General features: G+C 34.5%; 2 protein-coding genes across 2 annotated transcripts; one reads left to right on the top strand and one right to left on the bottom strand.

Annotated features, from left to right (window-relative positions):
• Nucleotides 1-337: 337 nt before the first annotated feature.
• On the bottom strand, nucleotides 338-2,315 carry LOC111910848 (pectinesterase 2). The gene is made up of 2 exons (XM_023906658.3): nucleotides 1,332-2,315; nucleotides 338-1,138 (listed from the first exon to the last, which is right to left on the bottom strand). Exons 1-2 carry the CDS (start codon nucleotides 2,188-2,190, stop codon nucleotides 447-449), a joined length of 1,551 nt encoding a protein of 516 aa, XP_023762426.1. The 5' UTR covers nucleotides 2,191-2,315; the 3' UTR covers nucleotides 338-446.
• A 4,968-nt stretch (nucleotides 2,316-7,283) lies between these two features.
• Nucleotides 7,284-10,144, top strand: LOC128132492 (uncharacterized). The gene is made up of 6 exons (XM_052769092.1): nucleotides 7,284-7,326; nucleotides 7,734-7,854; nucleotides 7,958-8,043; nucleotides 8,128-9,143; nucleotides 9,189-9,273; nucleotides 9,621-10,144. The coding sequence occupies exons 1-6, from the start codon at nucleotides 7,284-7,286 to the stop codon at nucleotides 10,142-10,144; spliced, it is 1,875 nt and encodes a 624-aa protein (XP_052625052.1).
• The last annotated feature ends 10,953 nt before the right edge of the window (nucleotides 10,145-21,097 follow it).

Here is a 21,097-nt window from a genome sequence, read left to right as displayed (position 1 = left end):
ATTTCGTTTTGTAACATGTATTTTTATCGTGTCTTGTCTTCGATTGTAAATCCTATATGAAATTTATGACAATCCTATAAAACTATATGAAATTTATGAAAGGTTTTCTTTATTTTGGAACCGCTAACATAGTGTTAATCATATCATACTTTTTAATATACAAAATCATCCAGCCGCCCAGGAGTTCAACCTCGCAACCATTTTTGTTAGGATGCTGGATACACATTTTCAATATACATTATAGTGCTCGCATGTTACGCCAAATGCCCTTTAACTATGCAATACATTCAAGTTGCTATTCCATCTTTTTAATTTCTTAAACTTTAACACATCTATGTTGTAGTTAATAAACTCTCATTATTTGAAGGGAAGAAAATGTAACGAGTAAAATGATGGTAAATCAAAAAATACAAGAATTTGATCAAACATTAAACGTCAAGTAAAGTTTAAAGGCCAGCATGAAATGGCACACGGGTAGCAGGCAACCACGACTGGCCGCCGATGAAATTTGCAACCGTAAACTTAGAAGCCTCGTTGGTGTTGGTGATCACTCGATACCCACGCCACTTCACTCTCCGGCTGGTTGAAGAACCCGGTCCAGTATTCCTATATTCTCCATAATACAAAGTATTAAGAGCAAAATTCCCATCCCATTCCAACCATCCGGCCGGGTCCACCAAACTCTCCATATAGTTTTTCATAAAAACCGTTCGCGAATACTGCTTCCATGGCCGGCCCAAGAATGTTTTGAACGAGCTCAAGACAGGTTTTAGGTCAGATGCTGCCATGATCCTAGAATTCTGAATCGAGATCCCTGTGTTCTGGTTGTCATCGGTTCGGCCTTGTGCTGTGATGGTGATCTTTTGAGAAGCCATGGGTCTTCTTCCATAGATCATGCAGTTTTGGAAAACCACGGCGGCGTTTCCAAAGATGAAATCAACAGTGCCGTAAATGTAGCAATCTTTGTAGAATTGGCGTTGGGAGTGGACGTAGAGAGTGTCTTGGTATCCTTCAAAGCTGCAGAGGTAGAACACCGATAAATCGGCGCCAGACCTTAACGCCACCGCTTGGTGGTTCTGAGGGCCGGCGGTGTTGCGGAATGTTATTCCACGTGCAATGAATCCGGACCCGGTTACAACTGTAGCAGTACAAGTAAAGAATGAATATATGGTTAGAACTTAGAATTGAATGACTTTTCACTTTCTTGATTCGGTATGCAAGAAATCGTCTTTAAAATATAAAGAACTTTTCTATCGTTGTTGACAAGTGGAAACATTTGTAAAAGTCCTTTTTATTGTTTTGAGGAAGAGAAAGGGGGAGATGTGACTTACTAACGGTGCCGGAATTAAAGGTGGTGGACCCTCCGCCAACACTCCGGCTGCCGGTGATGATGGTATTCTTCAGTCCATCACCCACAAGCATAATATTCTTCATCTTGTTCCCAATCTCAATATTCTCTCTATAAACACCCTTCTTTATTGAAATAACAAACCTCCCACTCCCACTTCTCTTTGCAGCCGCATCAATCGCCGCCTTGATTGTCTTATAGTTCCCGGACCCGTCCTGTGCCACCACAAGGTTAGCCTTCGGTGCCGCCGTCTGCAAAAGCTTTCTATCTCCGGGAAAAACCCACGTCGGAAACCCACCTTTATAACTCTCGATTGGCTTCGTCGAACCATTGTTGAGCGCCAAAGTATTGCTAATAAGCTTCGTAACATTATTAGACATGAGTGGCAACATGTAGTCCGAAGCATTAAGCTCCACGAACCCAGCTCGACAAGTCTCGAGGTTGGTCAACGCGGTGCTGAGCCATGTTTGTGTATCGGCATCGGTGCACTTGATGGTTGGGTCGATGGTCTGGTTTAGTTGCAGGATAGTGCTTTCGTAGAGCTTTAGACAGTCGGACCATGCAGCCCTTTCTCGCTCATTTCGACACTTTGGGCCGAGCCATTTGGTGTGACTCTCGGCGTTAAGTGCCCTTTCCATGGCTAATTGCAAAGCCGCTTTGCGAAAATCGGATTTGCCAAAAATGAAACCCAATTTTTGAGTTTTACTGCTCATGAAATGCTTGCATGGCTCTGGGTTCGGCGTTTTATCGCACCACCAGTTCATGTCGTTTGGTAAGGCTGAGGAAAGACATGCAGAAATGGAAATTGCGATGAGTATAAGCAAGGCTAGGTTCATCGCCATGGCTAAACAGTTTGTGTGTTGTTGCTTTGTTTGTGAGATACATCGCTATATATATGTCTATAATGTCAATTTATGAATTGAGAGGAAGTTGACATTTGACAATGTCGCCAATTGCAAATTAGATGTGGATGTTAGAAGGAAGATTCTCTTATAAACAAACTGTTTCAATTCTCAGGGGTTGTTTGAATTACATATTTATTATTTGTATCACCAATAACTAGCTACGACCCGGTTTTGATATCTGTTTTTAAAAGTCGGTTTGCTAGGACCCGGTTTTGATATCTGTTTTTAAAAGTCAGTTTTTAATGTTCTTTACGTATTTCTCAAAATTAGATGTTATGACTAGATTAATTACATGAGCAATCATATGTAATATTTTTCGTGAATGATTCATAATATATAAAACTTCATCAGGAATATAAGTAATTAAATCTTTATTGGGTTAAATGAAAAGACATCGATCTCAATTGGGAAGAAATTAAAAGGGAAAACTCATGCCTAAAAAAATCAAAAAGGTTAGGAACGAATTAATGGGTTTACCGAACACAACACACGTATTGCAATTGTATTGTTCCTTTTAAAGTTAACACCTTATCACCTATTTATTTCCTGTTCTATTGCTAGCGAGCTTTGGGAGAAGCTATAAGCGGTGGAATTTCGATCGATCTTTCTCAATTAATTTCAGACATTCACTCGGTTTTGAATATGGCTTATGCAGTTTATATCACAACTTTCCAAATGTAATGTCTTGATCGATTTGATAACGTTAAGTTGTTTTCAGTTTTGTGGATTTTCATATAGTGTAAAATGTATTCGGCTGATTAATTTGTTTATGTGTCAAGTACTTTTTTGTGCGACTTTCTAATCTTTGCTATACTCATGACTTCTCGTAATCATTATTTTTTTCTAATATTTTATTGTCGTTCAGAAAACATAATACAGTTTGATGAGCTTTTATTTTTAATTTTTTATACACCAACAATTCTCATTGTACATGAGGTGCACACTTAACCTAACAACATCATGTCATTATCTAAGAAATGAGATGATCCATGCGTCTTTAAACAAATTATAAACAACGCTTGTTTAACAAGTCATACCATCAACACCTTTGTTTTAAGATGAATATTTTGGATAGTTTTATGTACTATTATATATTTTTCAAATTTCCAATACGTGTATTTTAGTGTGTCCTGAAAAAAGTTTATTGAATAATTGTTCATATTCTTTTAAATATTGAAATATCACATATAAAGACAGATCGTTATATAGTTAAGCCTCTCTAAATAATTGAAAATGATTAATATTTGCAACCACCTATATGTAGTTAAGCTTCTCTAAATAGTTGAAAATGATTAATTTTTGCAACCACCTATACATAGTTAAGCTTCTCTAAATAGTTGAAAATGATTAATTTTAATCATAGCTATAAGTTTTAAACTTATATGTTATTTGGAGCAAGTGATATCTAGCCTAGCTAGATTGATGCACCGGATTTGATATCCACGTGGGTTTGAGGTCAGGAGTTCAAATCTTTGAACTTGTTATATTTGTCTCTTGCAATTATGTCTCATGTGTGGAAAGTTGTCCTTGAAAATCCCCTTAGAGACTGAGTTTGCCCTGTAAAGAAGCTCGAACTCGGAGTCACTATTGAAATATTGTGGTGAGATTTTTGCTAAGTAGTCTGTCATTTCCAAAAAAAAAAATATATGATATTTCGAAGTTCATTAGTAATAAAATAAATAGAGAAATTAAATTGATTCCTACTTTTTATGCCTACAAATCTTTCTATCAAATAAAATTATGACAAGTGTCATCATTTCATATTTTTTAACCTAATTCATTAAAGTTATATTATGAATATATCAAATAAAATTAAATTGAATGGTGATTTGTTATAATTTTAACGGATAGGAATAATTGTAGGAATAAAAAGTAAAAAGTAATTTAATTTCTCAAATAAATAAGATATCTCAATCATGTTTTTTTTCGTCTCCAAAGAATTTTAGACTATCTTCAAAATTTTATTTTATTTTGCTAACATAAATATATGAATATGTAGTTGATACATTCATATGGATTGCCTTCTTTCTATAAACAATTGACTTCTTTTGCTTGTAGCCTTCAAATATGGGAGTGGGCGCCATGACGGCGCGTTTATATAAACGACGTGAGCCCAACGAAATATATAGCTAGCAATGATTTTTATGAACATTTTCTAATTTATTTTACTTTCCATTTGGATTTTGGAGAGCAGCCAGGATACTATTGTTGCTACGGACAAAACGGAATTTCAACTCCTCATGGAGCCCAACAATATTAATATTAATATATACAAAACAAGTCAATCATTAATAAATTGAACGTTAATTATTTGATCAACTAAACCTCATCGTAACTGATTAACATCTATAGATAACAAGCTGATTGTTTAAGACTAACAACTTTATTTTAGCAATGGATGTAATAAAAGACTAGCAAGAAGTTAAACAAAACAAAATACTAGCTTTACATATTACAAGCTTAAAGTAAGTACGGACACTCAAATTATCCTATGCACCCATCGTACTTATTAGAGAAATTAAATATCTTCTTATTTTTTGTTCCTACATATCCTCTTATCCAATGAAATTGTGGCATGTGTAAAATTTAATGTTAATTTAATGAGATTTAATGATATTTTAGGATACTAATATGACACATGTCATCTTTTAAATGGATAGTAAGATTGATAGAATCAAAAGGTAGGATGATATTTAATTTCTCTATTTACTAAGCGAGAACGAGATAAGGATTAAGAATGTAGTATTTGGATATGTTAAACTAAATAAGATGCCAAAATAAAATCATCATACCAATATCAATGATAATCATCCAAATTTCAAATGGTTGACTTTTTTTTCAAGGAATTGATTATTTGATTAGCTGAATTCAATTATATGTTGTTGTAATTGTTAAGGAATTTGTGATTGAATATCACAAAAAGAAAACGCATCATCACCAAATTATATATATATATATATATATATATATATATATATATATATATATATATATATATATATATATATATATATATATATATATATATATATATATATATATATATATATATATATATATAAAATCCCGTGGGCATGAATGAACAGGAAAGTTTGAATTTTCTTACTTTGGCCACAAACTTTATTTTTTGGTTTTCTAACATTTTTATAGCTTTTTTCAAAACTGCCCCCTCTGTTTTTTCTTTTATACTTGCGCCACCATTTTTCCAACTCTCTTGACTTTGGTCACATTTCTTTGTGTTTTATATATGTTATTTATTTTGTCAATTCAAAACTCAATTAACGTCAAAACCCTATTCACCCCATGCGGAGCATGGGCTTCTCCTAGTTAAATATGAAGAAACTTATACAAAATCACTTTAATATATTATATTTGGAAGGCATTTATTTTGTATTAGTTAAGTTATATTATAACTGCCTATTATAAAAAAGAATACTTTTTATGACCACGTGTCCTCTTATGGTTAATCTTTTCTTTTGTTTTCCTGCTCAAACCCCAAACTTTATGGGTTCTTCTGGTCATCGCCAAATCACACTCTATCTCCCATAATTTCATCTTCACTTTTCAAAACACATTTCATAATTCGTTATTTTGAAATTCAAAAGATGAATATCTCCCCTCACAATCACCACTCACACGCCTCTGCTACGCTTCCTCTTTGCCACTAATGTCACTTCCTCTCCACCACCAACGTCGTCGTCGCACTGTCATTTAACTTCCTCCCCACCACCAACATCGTCGTCGTTTTTCCTCATTGGCGTTGTTTTTTACCTCTCTTTATCTCTCATCTTATTTTGATCCTCAGTAATATTGATACAAGGCACCAGTAATATCGTCTCTCTTTTTAAAACCGTATGTATTTTTTATTTATGTTGAAAATATACTCTTAAACTTACAAACTGAAGTTAATTCCTGCATTGGGTATATTGTGTAAATATGTAGTTTTTGTGTGGATTAAGTTATAAGTTATTCAGGTGTGTCGGGTTTGCATGAGGATCTTCGAGTGCTCCATGGGGCTCTGAGTGATTTGGTTCTACCCGGTGTATATAATATTGAAGTGAAGATATTTTCATTTATATAGTCGTTCATCTCAATCTCATCTCTTCTCTCTGAGTATTGTACTTAGGGTTTCTAGATTAAGTACTTGTTCTTATGATCTAATCTTGTTTCCGATGTATGTTTGAGTGTGAGTGATTGTTGTAGTGAGATTTTATGTTGTATTATGTATATATAAACCATCTGTTTCATAGTAAATGAAATGATGATGTTAGGAAAGTCTTGAGTTGTTTATGTTTTTAAGATGGTATCAGAGCTTTCAGGCTCTGATTCTTCTCTTTAGACGCTCGTTGGTGATTTCTTCGTCAGATCGTCGGTTTAAGAAAGGTATTCTATGAATCCTTCATTTTCTCCTTTTTGTTAGATCATCACAGTAGTTGTTCGATCTAGGGTTTCTTTTCTGAATCCTTATGTTTATTACATTAACTGTGATCTCTTCAGTTATTCGTTTCAATTTAGGGTTTCCGTTGTTATACCTTTAGATTGAATCAAATATATGTGTTCTGCTTGGTTGTTTCTTAAGATCCTGGTACTGTGAGACTGTTTATGATTTTGCAGGATATTGTTGGCTTGATTGTAGTGGTTCTTTCTTGGAGTCTCATCGGTTGGATCTTAGTCGATCAATCTCTTAGTCTTAAATAACTCTCTAGGGGTTGGATTTGGTCACCGATAAACCCTAGTAGGGAACGGACGAAGAGCGTCGACTTTGCATCGTGTGTTCCCTGCAGTTTTGTGAGGATCTTCTTGTTCCTTTCTTACTTTACTTCTTATTGATATTGTTATGTTCTGGGAGATCCTTGTTGTCTTGTGTACACCAGTTATTTTTTTGCTTACATTGCATTATTGTTTGTGTTTCTTTGACTTTGTACTGGTAGTCTTGGGCCCCAAGATACGTGGTGACCATCTGGTCTTTAGACCAATATAGGTGTATGTTTCTTTGTTGATTCTTGTCTGTTATCTTGTTATATGTTTCTATGGCCTGTGATCCTATTGTTTCACCTGATAGAAGTGGAAAGGGTGATCAAATTAATTTTGATGACCCTCTCTACATTCACCCATTTGATAATGCTATCACTTTATTGTCACCACAAAATTAACTAGTAATGAAATTTTTAGACTATGGAGAAGCTCTATTTCTAGGGCTCTTAAGGCTAGGAATAAACTTGGATTTGTTGATGGTTCTTTAAAAAAGAGTTATGTTGATGAATCAAAAAAGTCTAAATGGGATAAAGCTAATGATGTTGTTTGTTCTATGCTCCTGTCTTCTATTTCTGATCCTCTATATTAGAGTCAAGCTTATTATGAGGTTGCTGAGGATATTTAGAAAAATCTTTTTGAAACATACGAGAAGTCTGATGGTTATGTGGTTTTTAATATACATCAACTGATCAATTCTCTTAAACATAATGGAATCTCTTTATCAGATTACTTTAATAAACTTGATTCTTTATGGAAAGATGTTGATGGTCTTACTAGTTTAACTGAGTGTACTTGTGAGGCTTTTATTAAACTCAAAGATCACTCTAATCTCGTAAAACTTATGCAGTTTCTATCTGGACTTGATGAGTCTTATAGTCAAGTCAAAAGTCATATCTTACTAATGGAACCCTTACCTAATTTAAAAATTGTTTTTCTCTATTGTTTTAAGGGAAGAATCTCTTCAAAGAAATGGTTCTTTGTCTTCTCTTCAATCTTCTCAGTCTTTATCTAAATCCCAGTCCACTACTTTCAATAGTAGGTTTAATAACATATCGAATTCTAATAACTTTAATAGAAATAAAAGTCAATCTGTTTAATGTAAGAATTGTGGAATTAAAGGTCATACTATAGAAAAGTGTTACAAACTAATTGGTTACCCTAAGGACTTCAAGCCAAGGAATGAGTCTAATAATCAGAATAGTTGTAATAAGATTTTTTTTGCCAATTCTACTACCACTACTTCTGGAAGTACAGTTACTTCTAATCTTTCTAATTATGTTGGAGATTTTGAGTTGCATCGGCTCACTAAGGAACAATACATAAAAATTTTACAACTTATTGGTAATAGGCAACTTAATGAGGAAGCATCTGCTAGTGCTAATATGGCATGTACTTGCTTGTTTCAAGTCTTTAATTCATCTGTTAATTTTCAAAAATGGATTGTTGACTCAGGAGCTGATCAACATATGATTGTTTCTGATTCCCTTCTTCATGACATTGTGGATGTGTCTAAGTTAGATCTTCTTGTTAGTTATCCTAATGGTACTTTAACTAAAATTGAGAAAATTTGTAATATGAATTTATCTAATTCTTTAACTCTGTTTGATGTTTTTGTTGTTCCTGACTTTAATGTAAACTTGTTGTTTGTCCACAAAGTCTATAAAGACAGTAATTATGAGATTGTTTTTAATGAACATAGTTGCAAAATTCAGGGTTTACAATCAAGGGAGATGGTGGGGAATGGTAGAGAATCTGGAGGTATCTATTACATAAATAGTGTACCTTCAAGTAATTCTTCTAGTGTCAATAACTCTACTTCTATTTGTTGTGTGTCCAAATTAATTTGGCATAACAAACTTGGGCATCCCTCTGATCAAGCTTTGAGTTCTTTAAAAAACAAACTTAAATTTGGTAATGAAGTCCTTCCACCTTGTGATATATGTCATAAAGCTAAACAAACAAGAGAATCTTTTCCTGTTAGTCAATTTGTTACATCCAAACTTGGTGAGTTAGTTCATCTAGATGTTTGGGGATTTTATAGAGTGACAACCACAAAAGGATTCAGTTATTTTTTGACTATTTTGGATGATTACACTAAAGAAACTTGGGTTTATCTGTTAAAGTCAAAAGATGAAGTATATGATTGTGTTCTTGTTTTCTTTAATATTTTGCTTAATTAGTTGGGTGTTAAAATCAAAATTGTTAGGTCAGATAATGGAATTGAGTTTTTGAATCATATAATGATACAATTAATGGAGTCAAAAGGTATTTTGTATCAAACATCATGTGTTCATACTCCATAACAAAATGGAGTTGTGGAGAGAAAACACAGACATATTTTAAATATTGCTAGGTCTTTAATGTTCCAATCTGGTTTACCTCTTAAATACTGGGGAGAAGCAATTTTAACTTCGGTTTTTTTATTAATAGAACTCCTACATCTATTTTAAATGGTTCTTCTCCTTATGAGCTTGTTTATAATAATGCTCTTGTTTTTGATAAACTTAAGGTTTTTGGTTGATTGTGTTTTGCAACTAAGTTGAATAATTCTGACAAGTTTTCTGAAAGAGCTGATAAGTGCATATTTCTTGGTTATTATTTTGATAAAAAAGGTTATAAAGTTTTGAGTCTTGATTCAAATCTTGTTTTTGTTTTTCGGGATATAAAATTTTATGAATCAGTGTTTCCGTTCAAGCTAAAGTCTTCATCTTTGACTGATAAATCTAATGTCCCTTTAAGTGATCTCTTTTCCTATGATGAGTCATTGCATTCTAGTACTTTTCTTGATAATACTAATTTGGAATATTTTAGAAGTGTCCATCAGTCGGATGGTACTAGTGCAGACCAAGACTTGGATGAGACTTGTCCTTCTGATGTCAGCAACCAGACTGGTGAAGCACATGTGCCTTCTTCTGGTGTGATGTTTCCAAATTCCTCTACTTTGACTGAGGAAAATGATTCAATTAATATTAATCCTTTTGATGGTCAGTCTTCTAGGGTCACTAGGTCTGGACGTAATGTTCACATGCCAGTTAGGTTCAGTGGTTATGTTGTGGAAGGAAAACTCAAATATGGTATTGAAAGATTTGTTAACTATTCAACTCTTAATAGTGAAAATCTTTTTTTTTGTTGCTAATCTTAATAAAACTGTCCAAAAGTTATAGTGAAGCTGCTTTAGATCCAAACTGGATAAAAGCAATAAATGAGGAAATGGAATCTCTTTATAGAATTAACACTTAGAAAATCATTGATCCTCCTAAAGGAAGAAAGGCTATTGGTTTTCGTTCGTTTTATAAAATTAAATATAAATCAAACGGTGAAATAGAAAGGTATAAGGCTAGATTAGTTGTCAAAGGGTATAATGAAAGAGAAAGGATAGATTATGTGACAACCCAAAATTTTCATTCGTACAAACCCTACAGTCCAGAACTTCCATTAAAAGTTAAATACTTTTCTGCTAAATTTTATCCGGTTTAAAGTCCGTTTGAGTATTTTTATTAATTATTCATGAAACGAACGGATAAAAGGAAGTGATTTCTAGAATATCGGGATAGCAATGGAACAATCAACACCTTGGATTGGTGTGGCCAAACAAGGAGGGTTTGGGCCGTGAACTCTCTTTTGGCCGCAAACTCATGCCTTAGGCATGAGTTTACTCCCCATTTCTTTCATTTCTCAACTTCCACACTCAAGAACACTTACCATTCTCTCTCAAGTAGCATCCCGTTCTTCACCCGATCTTCCGAAAACGTAAGTGTTTCTTAACTTGATTTGTTGTTATAACCTAACATCTAGTTGTTATACATCATTTCATCCATTCATTCATGATTTTCACTTAGATCTTCAAGTGTTCTTTAAAACACCAAGAACACACACTAGTGTTCTTGGACCTTAAACACCCAATCAAGCTTCTATCTTGTAAGTACACTTTCCCTAGCTTCTTGTGTTCTTATAATGAACTTGTTTACACGTATAAAACATCAAGAAACACATGATCAATGGAGTTTACGGCCAAGGGATGTTATTGGGCCGTAAACCCTTCTAAATGGGGTTAAATGAACCCTAGTCCCTTCCTAAGCCTTGGATGCTAGTCTTGATCCTTCCTTGAAATGTTTAGGACCTTAAACAACAAATAAACCATGTCCCCATAAGAGTTTACGGCTGTAAACACATAAGGAAATGGTCCTTAGGCCGTAAACTCTACAAAGTGGTGATATTGTGCCCCTAATGCTTCCTAAGGCTTGGACTTGATCAATGGATGCTCAATCTTGACTTATAAGACCTCAAAACACCAAATGGAACTTAGTACCATGAGTTTACGGCCATAAACTCATGGGGAAATGACCATGGGTCGTAAACTCCATAAGGAGTGGTCCTTGGGCCATAAACTCCAGTGCCATGCCATACAACCTTTAGATGCAACCCTTTGGTACCTATAACACTTGAATCAAAGTGTTTCCATGTCCTAGGGTGTCTTAACTTGGTTAATTAGTTATTAAATGACTAATTAGATAGATATATGTTTATTATATGTTAACTAGGATCATTTTGCATGTTCAAGTCCTCACTTGACACTTAGCATCCTTTACCGCTCCTACTATCGCATCACTCATTTCAGGTGAGTTCATACCCCTTAAACAACCTTTTAAATGCTTTTTCATGCTTTTAAATGCTTTTATGGGGGGTGGGGAATACAAGTTGAATAACATAGTTATTATATCAATCACATGTGATTAATAACTATCAAACATGTGGATTTACTATACTTTCAAACCGTTTTATCAAACAAACTACTTTTAAATCGTTTTATAACTGACATTAAGTCATGATTATCTATTGTTTCAAACCCTTTAAATGTATTACAAAACCTCTTTTTCACTTATGTATTCATAAAAAACCATATCTATACACTTATGTAGTAAGTGTATATATATATATATATATATATATATATATATATATATATATATATATATATATAATATGTATTTGATAAGATGGTTGTGACTTCAGCTCCAACACTTTGTATAGCAAAGGTGTATAAACATACATGGACACTTCAAACTACATTACTAGTAAACTATAATAGGCATAGTTTAGGAGATACTACTTACTATTCCTAGTACAATTGGAACATACAAGAGTTAGTTCATTCATGAATCTATACAAATGTACTACATACTATATGAAGAGATACTATTACATACTATATGAAGAGATACTATTACATACTATATGATGAGATGCTATTACATATTATATGAATAGATACTATTATATACGTACGGGACTAAGCATTCTACACCCAGCTGTTAGCTACAGAGGGAAAATGCACATCGACGGATGTCTACGGTTAATACTATTCGGCAAGTTACTATGTTGTGTTTATCCTAGTACCAAAGGATAGTATTTCAATGATTATATAATTTTCCTTTTTACTTTTATCTTATGACACATTCACATAAACGATGAGGTAAACTATATATTTTGATAATAATAGTTACATGGGGAAAAACCTTCATTCATACGGAGAAGCAAACCTCCAAAACTATCGGGTCTTGGTAGAAGACTACATTTTATACTAGTAGGAAATATGGGATTTTCTAGGGTTTTCATACTTATACGAACTTTTTCATCAAACATTTACAAGTCTCTTCCTTACAGTTTTTCAAATCAAAGACACTAAAATACTTATGAACTCACCAGCATAAATGTTGATCTATGCTTTCAAAGTAACTTGTATTCTCATGTCATCAGTAGACAGGTACCGGTGACAAGTTTTTTTTGAGAAGACGAAGCACAGACAAGACTCGTATTTTATTTTGATCATTCATTTTTGGTGTCTATTACATTACAAGGAACACACATGTATTAAAATTATATATTTAATGCAATGGATGATGTTTGTTTACTATTACTGTGTTGTGATACTATACATGACGTCCTCCGACCCAAAACATTTCTGACGTTCTCGGTTTTGGGGTGTGACAGATTACGAAGATACATTCTCTACTGTTGCTAAAATTATTACTGTTAGAATTTGTTTGGCTTTAGCTATTCATCATTCTTGGCCTTTATATCAACTTGACAAAAACAATGCTTTTTATATGGTGATTTATCTGAAAGTGTTTATATGAAACTTCCTGAAGGATATCATTCTAAGAATGATGTCAGAGTTTGAAAGTTAATTAAGTATCTTTATGGGCTTAAGCAAGCTCCCAGGAAGTGGAATGAGAAATTAAGTTGTCCACTTTCTTCATTTGGTTTTAAACAAAGTATTAATGATTACTCATTATTTGTTAAAGAAGTTAAAAATACTATTGTCATTCTATTAGTTTATGTGGATGATATTATTATCATTGGCAATTGCAAGGTTGAGTTGGAAAATGTTAAGAATTTTTTAAAGTCACAATTTTTAATTAAATTTTTAGGAGAGTTAAAATATTTTCTTGGAATTGAGGTAATAAAAACAGATAAAGGAATTTGTCTTAATCAAAGAAAGTATTGTTTGGAATTGTTAAATGAGTTTGGGATGTTGGCTTGTAAACCTTAATAACATTGTCATATGATTATAACAAATAGAAATTACAAGGGTTCTCATAGAAAAGCATAAAGACTACATGGAATAAAGCGGATATAAATACTAGTTATATAGAAACCCTAATGGGCTAAAGACAAAAGGGCCCATAAACAAGCAGGCTAATAATATATAGACTAACATCTAATAATATATAGACTAACATCCCCCTTCAAACTCACAATGTCGCAACAATAAGCATTGAGAGTTTGTCACATAAGAATCGAAACCGAGAAGCCGATAAAGCCTTCGTAAAAATATCCGCAAGCTGCAAGGTTGATGAAACAAATGGAAGCGAAATGGTCCCAAGTTGCAGGTGATGACGAGTAAAATGACAATCAATCTCAATGTGCTTTGTCCACTCATGCAAAACAAAATTATTCGCAATTTGTATCGCACTTTTATTATCACAATGCAAGGGAGTAGGTGATGAAATGTAAACTCCCATAAATAAGCGGACTAATAATATATAGACTAACATCTAATAATATTTTTTAGTCTCTATATTATTAGATGTTAGTCTATATATTATTAGCCCGCTTATTTATGGGCCTTTTTGTCTTTAGCCCATTAGGGTTTCTGTCTAGCTAGTATTTATATCCACTTTATTCCTTGTAGTCTTTATGCTTTTCTCTGAGAACCCTCGTAATTTATCTTTGTTATAATCATATGCCAATGTTATCATAACATTGGCATATGATTATAACAAAGATAAATTACGAGGGTTCTCAGAGAAAAGCATAAAGACTACAAGGAATAAAGTGGATATAAATACTAGCTAGACAGAAACCCTAATGGGCTAAAGACAAAAGGGTCCATAAACAAGCGGGCTAATAATATATAGACTAACATCTAATAATATATAGACTAACAAACTTGTTAAGACTCCTTTGGAAGCCAATCTTGTTATTAAAAAGGAATGTGATTTAGATAGTTCTGATTATGTGATAAATATTATTGAATTTCAGAAATTAATTGGTAAATTGATTTACATGACCATGACTCGTGCAGATATTTCATATACAATTCAAATTTTAAGTCAATGTATGCGCAAACCTTATAAGTCACATTTAAATATAGCTTTTAGATTATTGAGATATTTGAAAGATATTCCAGGAAAAGGAGTTCATATAACTAAGAATAATTCTCTTAGTCTTGTGGGTTTTGTTGATGTTCATTAGGCTAAATGTCTATTCAGTAAAAGGTATGTTACATATCTTGTTTACTTTGTTGGTTCTCTTGTATCCTGGAAAAGCAAGAAATGGAGTATTGTTTCTCGTTCTTCCACTGAGTCCGAATATAGAGCTTTAGGCTCAGTAACCTGAGAAATTGTTTGGATTATAAAATTACTTTTTGATTTGGGAATAAAAGGTTTAACTCCAGTAAATATTTTTTGTGATAATAAATATGCTATTAAACCTATGTTAAATCTTGTTTTTCATGGGAAATCTACACATTTCGAGGTAGATCTTCATTTTGTTAGAGAAAAAAGTTGAAAATGGTATTTTAAAAGTTGATAACATTGATTCTTTAAATCAAAATACTGATGTTTTAACCAAAGCTCTTGGATCAGCTCAACATGAATATATTTCTAATAGACTTGGTTTAATAGATGTTTCAAAAAAAAAATTTGAATCAATGTTTAGATTGGGAGGGGGTTGAAAATATACTCTTAAACTTACAACTGAAATTACTTCCTGCATTGGGTATATTGTGTAAATATGTAGTTTTTGTGTGGGTTAAGTTATAAGTTATTTAGGTGTGTCAGGTTTGCACACGGATCTCCGAGTGCTCCATGGGGCTCTGAGTGATTTGGGTCTACCCAGTGAATGTAATATTGAAGTGAAGATATTTTCATGTATTTAGTCGTTCATCTCAATCTCATCTATTCTCTCTGAGTACTGTACTTAGGGTTTTAGTTAGGGTTTTTAGATTAAGAACTTGTTCTTATGATCTAATCTTGTTTCTGATATATGTTTGAGTGTGAGTGATTGTTGTAGTGAGATTTTCTGTTATATTCTGTATATGTAAACCATTTGTTTCATAGTGAATGAAATGATGATGTTGGGAAAATCTTGAGTTGTTAACATTTTTAATTTAGTCCATTACTCTATATAAGGTTAAACTTAGGTTTATGGTTTTATGCTAATAAAAGCTTTGATTATGTGTAGATCATGATTTCTTTTTACTTTGAATCGGAACTTCATCCATCTTAGAAGGAGATATTGGGTTTTTATTTGTTAATTTCTTTAACGATACAATGGTATTAGGTCTCGTCTCTTGAATCAATATCCTCAATCTGCTTTTCTTATTTCTCTATTCCCCGCTTTCATTAGATGACATAAACTTTCTTCTTTGTTTGCATTAACTTTCTTCTTTGTTTGCCCCCCGAATCAGAGATTTACCAAAAAGAATTGTCCAGTGTTCTCGGTTGTAATTTTCCTTTCTGTTATGATAATCTCATTTTTTTTGTTTAAATTCATGGCAAATTTTATATATAGAGCATATTATTATTGGTACATTCCAAAGTTGTGATTCAATGTTTGTATTTATATTGTTATTTGTCTAGTTTCATCCTCATAATAGATTGAGATTTACAATTTCGTATGTTTTAGAGTCAACTTCATGTAAACTTTTATTTTACTTGATAATTTGTATCTAATTGTGTTTGTGTTTCAATCCAAAATACTAAGTAATTTAAATAAACAAAAAAAGGAAGATCTAATACACATTGTTATTTATTTCATTTAGCCACTTTTATTTTATTTTATGACCACTCTCAAAAGAACATGATAGGATGTATTAACATAAATTTATGTTGGCTTTTTATAAGGGGGAGAGTCTAATCTATGCAACTGAAGAATGTCTTTCTATAATAAAATTATAATATGCTTATGTTTTTATATGTTATGTGATGATATGTTCAAAACTTTTCATCAACATCTCGATCACCACAATCATCATAATTTTCAATATTTAGTTTATATTTGGTTGATTCCTTGTGCAAATTATAAAAACTCTATTTCATGTCATTCTTGTCAATTAGGAAAAAATGTGTGTTTACCATTTAATTTATCAATTTCTACTACAACTTCTATGCTTTAAATTATCTATTATGATGTGTGGATTGTTCACATTCAAAAGTATTAGTGGCTTTATCCAATTTTGTTGTAGCAGTCTGTTTTGTTTTAAAAAATTTATAGGAATATAAATATTAGAATAATTTGGGGTGTCGGTAATGTAATTTGGATGATCCGGGAGTTCGATTTGTGTTTTGGCGCCAAGGGGTATTTTGGTAAAGTGTCAGTTCGGGCTTTTATGGAAATTGGATTTTTGTTCGGGAAGTTTTAAGGCAGGTATCAGTTGATAGAAGTGTTGAGCTTCTCGTTACCTCTTCGTGGATATAAGGATCGTCGAAAACGGACTTATACCGAAGAAGTTATGGCCTTTAGAAGATTCATGGTTTTAGGGGAAACAAGTATGCGGGGCGTACACATGTATACGCATGGCGTACTAGTGTTGAGTCCAGTACGTGGGGCTTACTTGTAACACCTGTAATCTATAAGGTTAATTGTGTGATTATGCCAATTTCAAGTTGCACTCGGCGAGTTGAAGATGAAGAATCGTGGGGATTTAATGGGTCTACTCGACGAGTTGAGGAGCCTTAACTTGGCGAGTATAAGTTGGCTTGACTGCAAAGTTTAATGAGGCAACTCGACAAGTTGAGGAGCCTCAACTCGACAAATTAGCCACTTAGAAGGAAACCCTAATTTTAGGGTGTTGCACTCTATTTAAACACCTTAAGTCCTAGGTGTTGGCCTCATTTCTAGCATCCATAGCCCTTAACCCTAATCTTGAAACCCTAAAGCCTCCTTGAGTGTTGTGAGTTCATTGTAGGTGTGTTTTGGTGTGTTTAAAGATCATTGAAGGAAGAAAAGTTGGGTGAAAAGTGGTGGTTCGAGTAGGTGCTTTCAGATCTGGGTTTTTTGCTCCATTTCCAGCACATTTCGGGTATACAGTCCTAACCTTGCTTAATATTTGATTAGATCTCCTTATTTTGGGTTTTGTTGTGTTTTGGCCTCTTTAAAGTCTTTTAGGGGTTGTTCTTTCAGATTTGGGTTGGTTTTGGTACCTTGAGCTTAAAGATGCAAACTTTATGAGGATTTTGGTGTCATGCATGCATTAAGTCAATTATTAAGTCCATTCCAAGCTTAAGAGCTTCATTTAGACAAGCATGAGCGTAAAGTTGGCAAATTTACGTGGTTTTCTGGATCATGGAAGTCAGATCTATGTTTTGGAGTCATGACTTCATAAATTACGTGCTTAATGTGTTAAGAGGTGGTTTATGGCGAACTCGGCGAGTTCGCTCAGTTTTCCCCGACATTTTCAGATTGATTGAGGAACTCGGCGAGTTGACTTGGTTTTTCCCGATCTGTGCAGATTGATGGAGAAACACGACGAGTTGAAGGACAACTCAGCAAGTTGGGTCAACTTGGACCGTTGACTTTAACTTTTGACGTATGTCTTTGACCAAGTTTGTCCCGAGGGGTGTTTGTGATAACCTGATTTGGATTTAAGGAAAATATGGGATTAGGATAGGAACCATATGGGGTTGGTCCCAATTCGGAAAATCGGGCCATTAGTGGGCCTTCGTGGATCTTTTGGTTTTGAGCCTCAGTTTTGGTTCATTTTGGGTTAGGGGTAAAATGGTCATTTTACCCGAAGTATGGATTATGGATTATAGCAAGGGAATCAATTGCTAATTGTGTATGTTATTGGTTTTGATAGCTCGAAAGCCAACAGGGCAACAACTAAGGACTTTCTTTTAGGGAGCTTCTGCATTCGAGGTGAGTTTCGCCTCATTGTACTCGTGGGTCGAAGGCACTAATGTTGGCGCACTAGTTTTGGTTATCTATTAGTAGAGGGATGCCTTAAGGGTTGTATATATTCATGTAGGATAGACTGAGGTCTCTTGATCCAAGCTCTCTTACCCGTTCCTTGTTTGGTTGTGGTTCTAGAGTGGGATCATTTGTCCGGGTGACTATCTCACCTCTGAATATATAAGGCTATGCATTCCTTAGATTGTTGATATTAAGTATGTTGTTATGTTGTGGTGATCTGTTAGATCTGTATCCTGGTAGATAAGATGATGTTATGCTCAGTGATCTGTTAGATCTACCTGTTATCTGTTCTGGCTATATGTTTTCGAGTAGCATGTGTTAATGTAGTGGGATTGGGTTGAGACTGTACTGCTTTGTGCTGCTAGTCAACAAACCCGGTAACGTTTATCTCGGTACATTATATGTATGCTTATTTGTTATGTATACTTCGACATGGTTTGTGTGTGTAGTTGGGTTGAGGCAGACCTGCTTTGTGCTGAAGGCCAACAGACCCAGGGCGACTCGGATAGGCTGAAGGCCTGTGAGGCAGACCAGCCAGGACAAAGGATTGGAGAACGGTCCAGACAGGCTGAACACCCGGTGAGATTCTATGAGCGGTCCAGACATGCTGAAGGTTCTGTGAGCGGTCCAGACAGGCTGAAGGCCCGGTGAGGCAGTCCAAACATGTTGAAGGCTCTATATGAATGTTGTTATTTGTATATGTTGTCTGTTTGGGTGGTGGTAATTTGGGGGAACTCACTAAGCTTCTTGCTCACAGTTTTGGTTTATGGTTTCAAGTACTTCAGTGGATCGTGGCAAGGTGAAGGCGTGACCATACACATCCTCGCGTTTTGGACTTATGATTTCGGGGAAACTCTAATAATGTGAATGTTTTGAAAACTATGTTGAAAGATATTCTGATTTTTAAATAATGTTTTGGGAACAACGGTTTTTGTAAACACTTCTATAGAAAAAAGGTTGTTTTGAAAAGTTTAAATTTTATGAAATTTTAAGGATGTTACAGTACTTTGGTGTACGATGGGCGTATTGCTCTGATGGATCACGAGGCCTTAAAGGAGTATGTTTTCCAAACCCTATTATCTTCAGCCTCCATCCCTATAAACCATATAAATGAAACCCTAGCCCCCATTTTAGTGACTTTTGAGCTTTTGGAGGTATTTTAAGCATTTTGGTGATCTTTGAAGAAGAAGGAACTTCTTGGAGAAGTGTGGGATTGCTTGAAGCCTTTGGATCCAAGCTTGTTGCTTCTTGATCTGCAGTTTGGAGGTATAAAGTTTCTATCTTGATGATCATATGTGTTAGATTTAGTTTATGGAGTATCTTGGGGCTTTTGAGTCTTTTAGTGCTAAAGGTGAGCTTTTGATCTACTCCAAAAGCAATGGATGCTAGATCTTAGCTCCATTCAGCCCCAAGTTCATAAAAATGTAATATTTGTGAGTTATCTTGGACCATGCATAAGTTGGATGTTCATTATGGATGTTATTAAGGATTTTGGACCCACTAATCCATGTAAATGAGCAAAGTTGCCAACTTTACATGTTAATACATCTCATTAGGGTCATATTTGAGTTTGGAAGTCTTTGGCTTAACCATTAAAAGCTTAATATGGATTTTTGGTCCTTGACGAGTGCGATGGGCATAAGCAGGAAGTACGCTCAGCGTAATGAATTTTTCGTGCATTAGTCATTTGTAATCTGTGCTTCTCGGGTGAGTATGTTGGGCATACCATTCTAGTACGCGGGGTGTGCTCCCCAGTTTGGCATTTTGGGCTTTTTGAAGCTGGGGCCTTGTTGGGCCATTGAACTTTGGACTTTAGACCATGGATGGACTTAGGGTTTTCTTGGAAGTAGTTCCATGATGGTTTTGGGGCCCAATCGAGTTATTGGGCCATAATGGGCTTTTATTTCTTTTGATTTGGGCTTTGGATTGCCATTTTGGGTTTCGGACTGGGCCTTGGTTATGGAACAAGTAAGAAAAGGGTAAAATGGTCTTTTACCCTTTAGGAGTTAGCTTATGGAGTGGGCCTTAGGTTGTGGGTTATCAGGATAATTCTTGATTAAGATTGTATTTATTGTTTATTGGCGCGAGGTTATCCGGTTCAATGGTACGAGCAGTTATTTGATTATCAGCAGATTGAGGTGAGTCTCCTCCCTGTATCCATGGGTTGAAGGCACCAATGCCGACCCATTATTCGGTTATGAAGGATGCTAGTTGTTGTATCACATATATTTGTGCTTGTATGATATGGTTGAAATATACCCCAGGACAGGTCCCATTATGGCATGATCGGGTTAAAATATACCCCAAGGCGGGACCCATTATTGCATGTCGGGTTGAAATATACCTCAAGGCGGGGCCCACTATCATATAATCAGGTTGAAATATACCCCAAGTCAGGGCCCATACTTGCTTATTGGGTTAGATTATACCCAGGGCGAGGCCCAATTGTATGTTGGTATGTGGTATTTTGGGGAACTCACTAAGCTTTGTGCTTACAGTTTTCAGTTTTGTTTCAGGTACTTCTGGTTTCAAAGAGAAGAGTTCGGCTTGATCGCAGCACATCCACCCATGTTTTCGCATCATGATGATTTTGGGATTGTACTCTGATAAT

Source organism: Lactuca sativa, chromosome 2 (assembly GCF_002870075.4).
Source record: "Lactuca sativa cultivar Salinas chromosome 2, Lsat_Salinas_v11, whole genome shotgun sequence".
Taxonomy (NCBI): domain Eukaryota; kingdom Viridiplantae; phylum Streptophyta; class Magnoliopsida; order Asterales; family Asteraceae; genus Lactuca; species Lactuca sativa.
Note: the sequence above shows the minus strand (reverse complement) of the source record. Positions and strands in the feature narration are given on the sequence as shown.

What these genes read in the sequence shown, in the direction of transcription:
- LOC128132492 (XM_052769092.1), top strand. Translation starts at nt 7,284, where the DNA reads ATGGCCTGTGATCCTATTGTTTCACCTGATAGAAGTGGAAAGG. An exon ending in ACCTGATAGAAGTGGAAAGG is followed by an intron (nt 7,327 to 7,733) that starts GTGATCAAATTA and finishes TCTCTTTATCAG; the next exon opens with ATTACTTTAATAAACTTGAT. An exon ending in ACAATTAATGGAGTCAAAAG is followed by an intron (nt 9,274 to 9,620) that starts GTATTTTGTATC and finishes TTGATAAAAAAG; the next exon opens with GTTATAAAGTTTTGAGTCTT.
- LOC111910848 (XM_023906658.3), bottom strand. Translation starts at nt 2,190, where the DNA reads ATGGCGATGAACCTAGCCTTGCTTATACTCATCGCAATTTCCATTTCT. An exon ending in CTTTAATTCCGGCACCGTTA is followed by an intron (nt 1,139 to 1,331) that starts GTAAGTCACATC and finishes GTACTGCTACAG; the next exon opens with TTGTAACCGGGTCCGGATTC.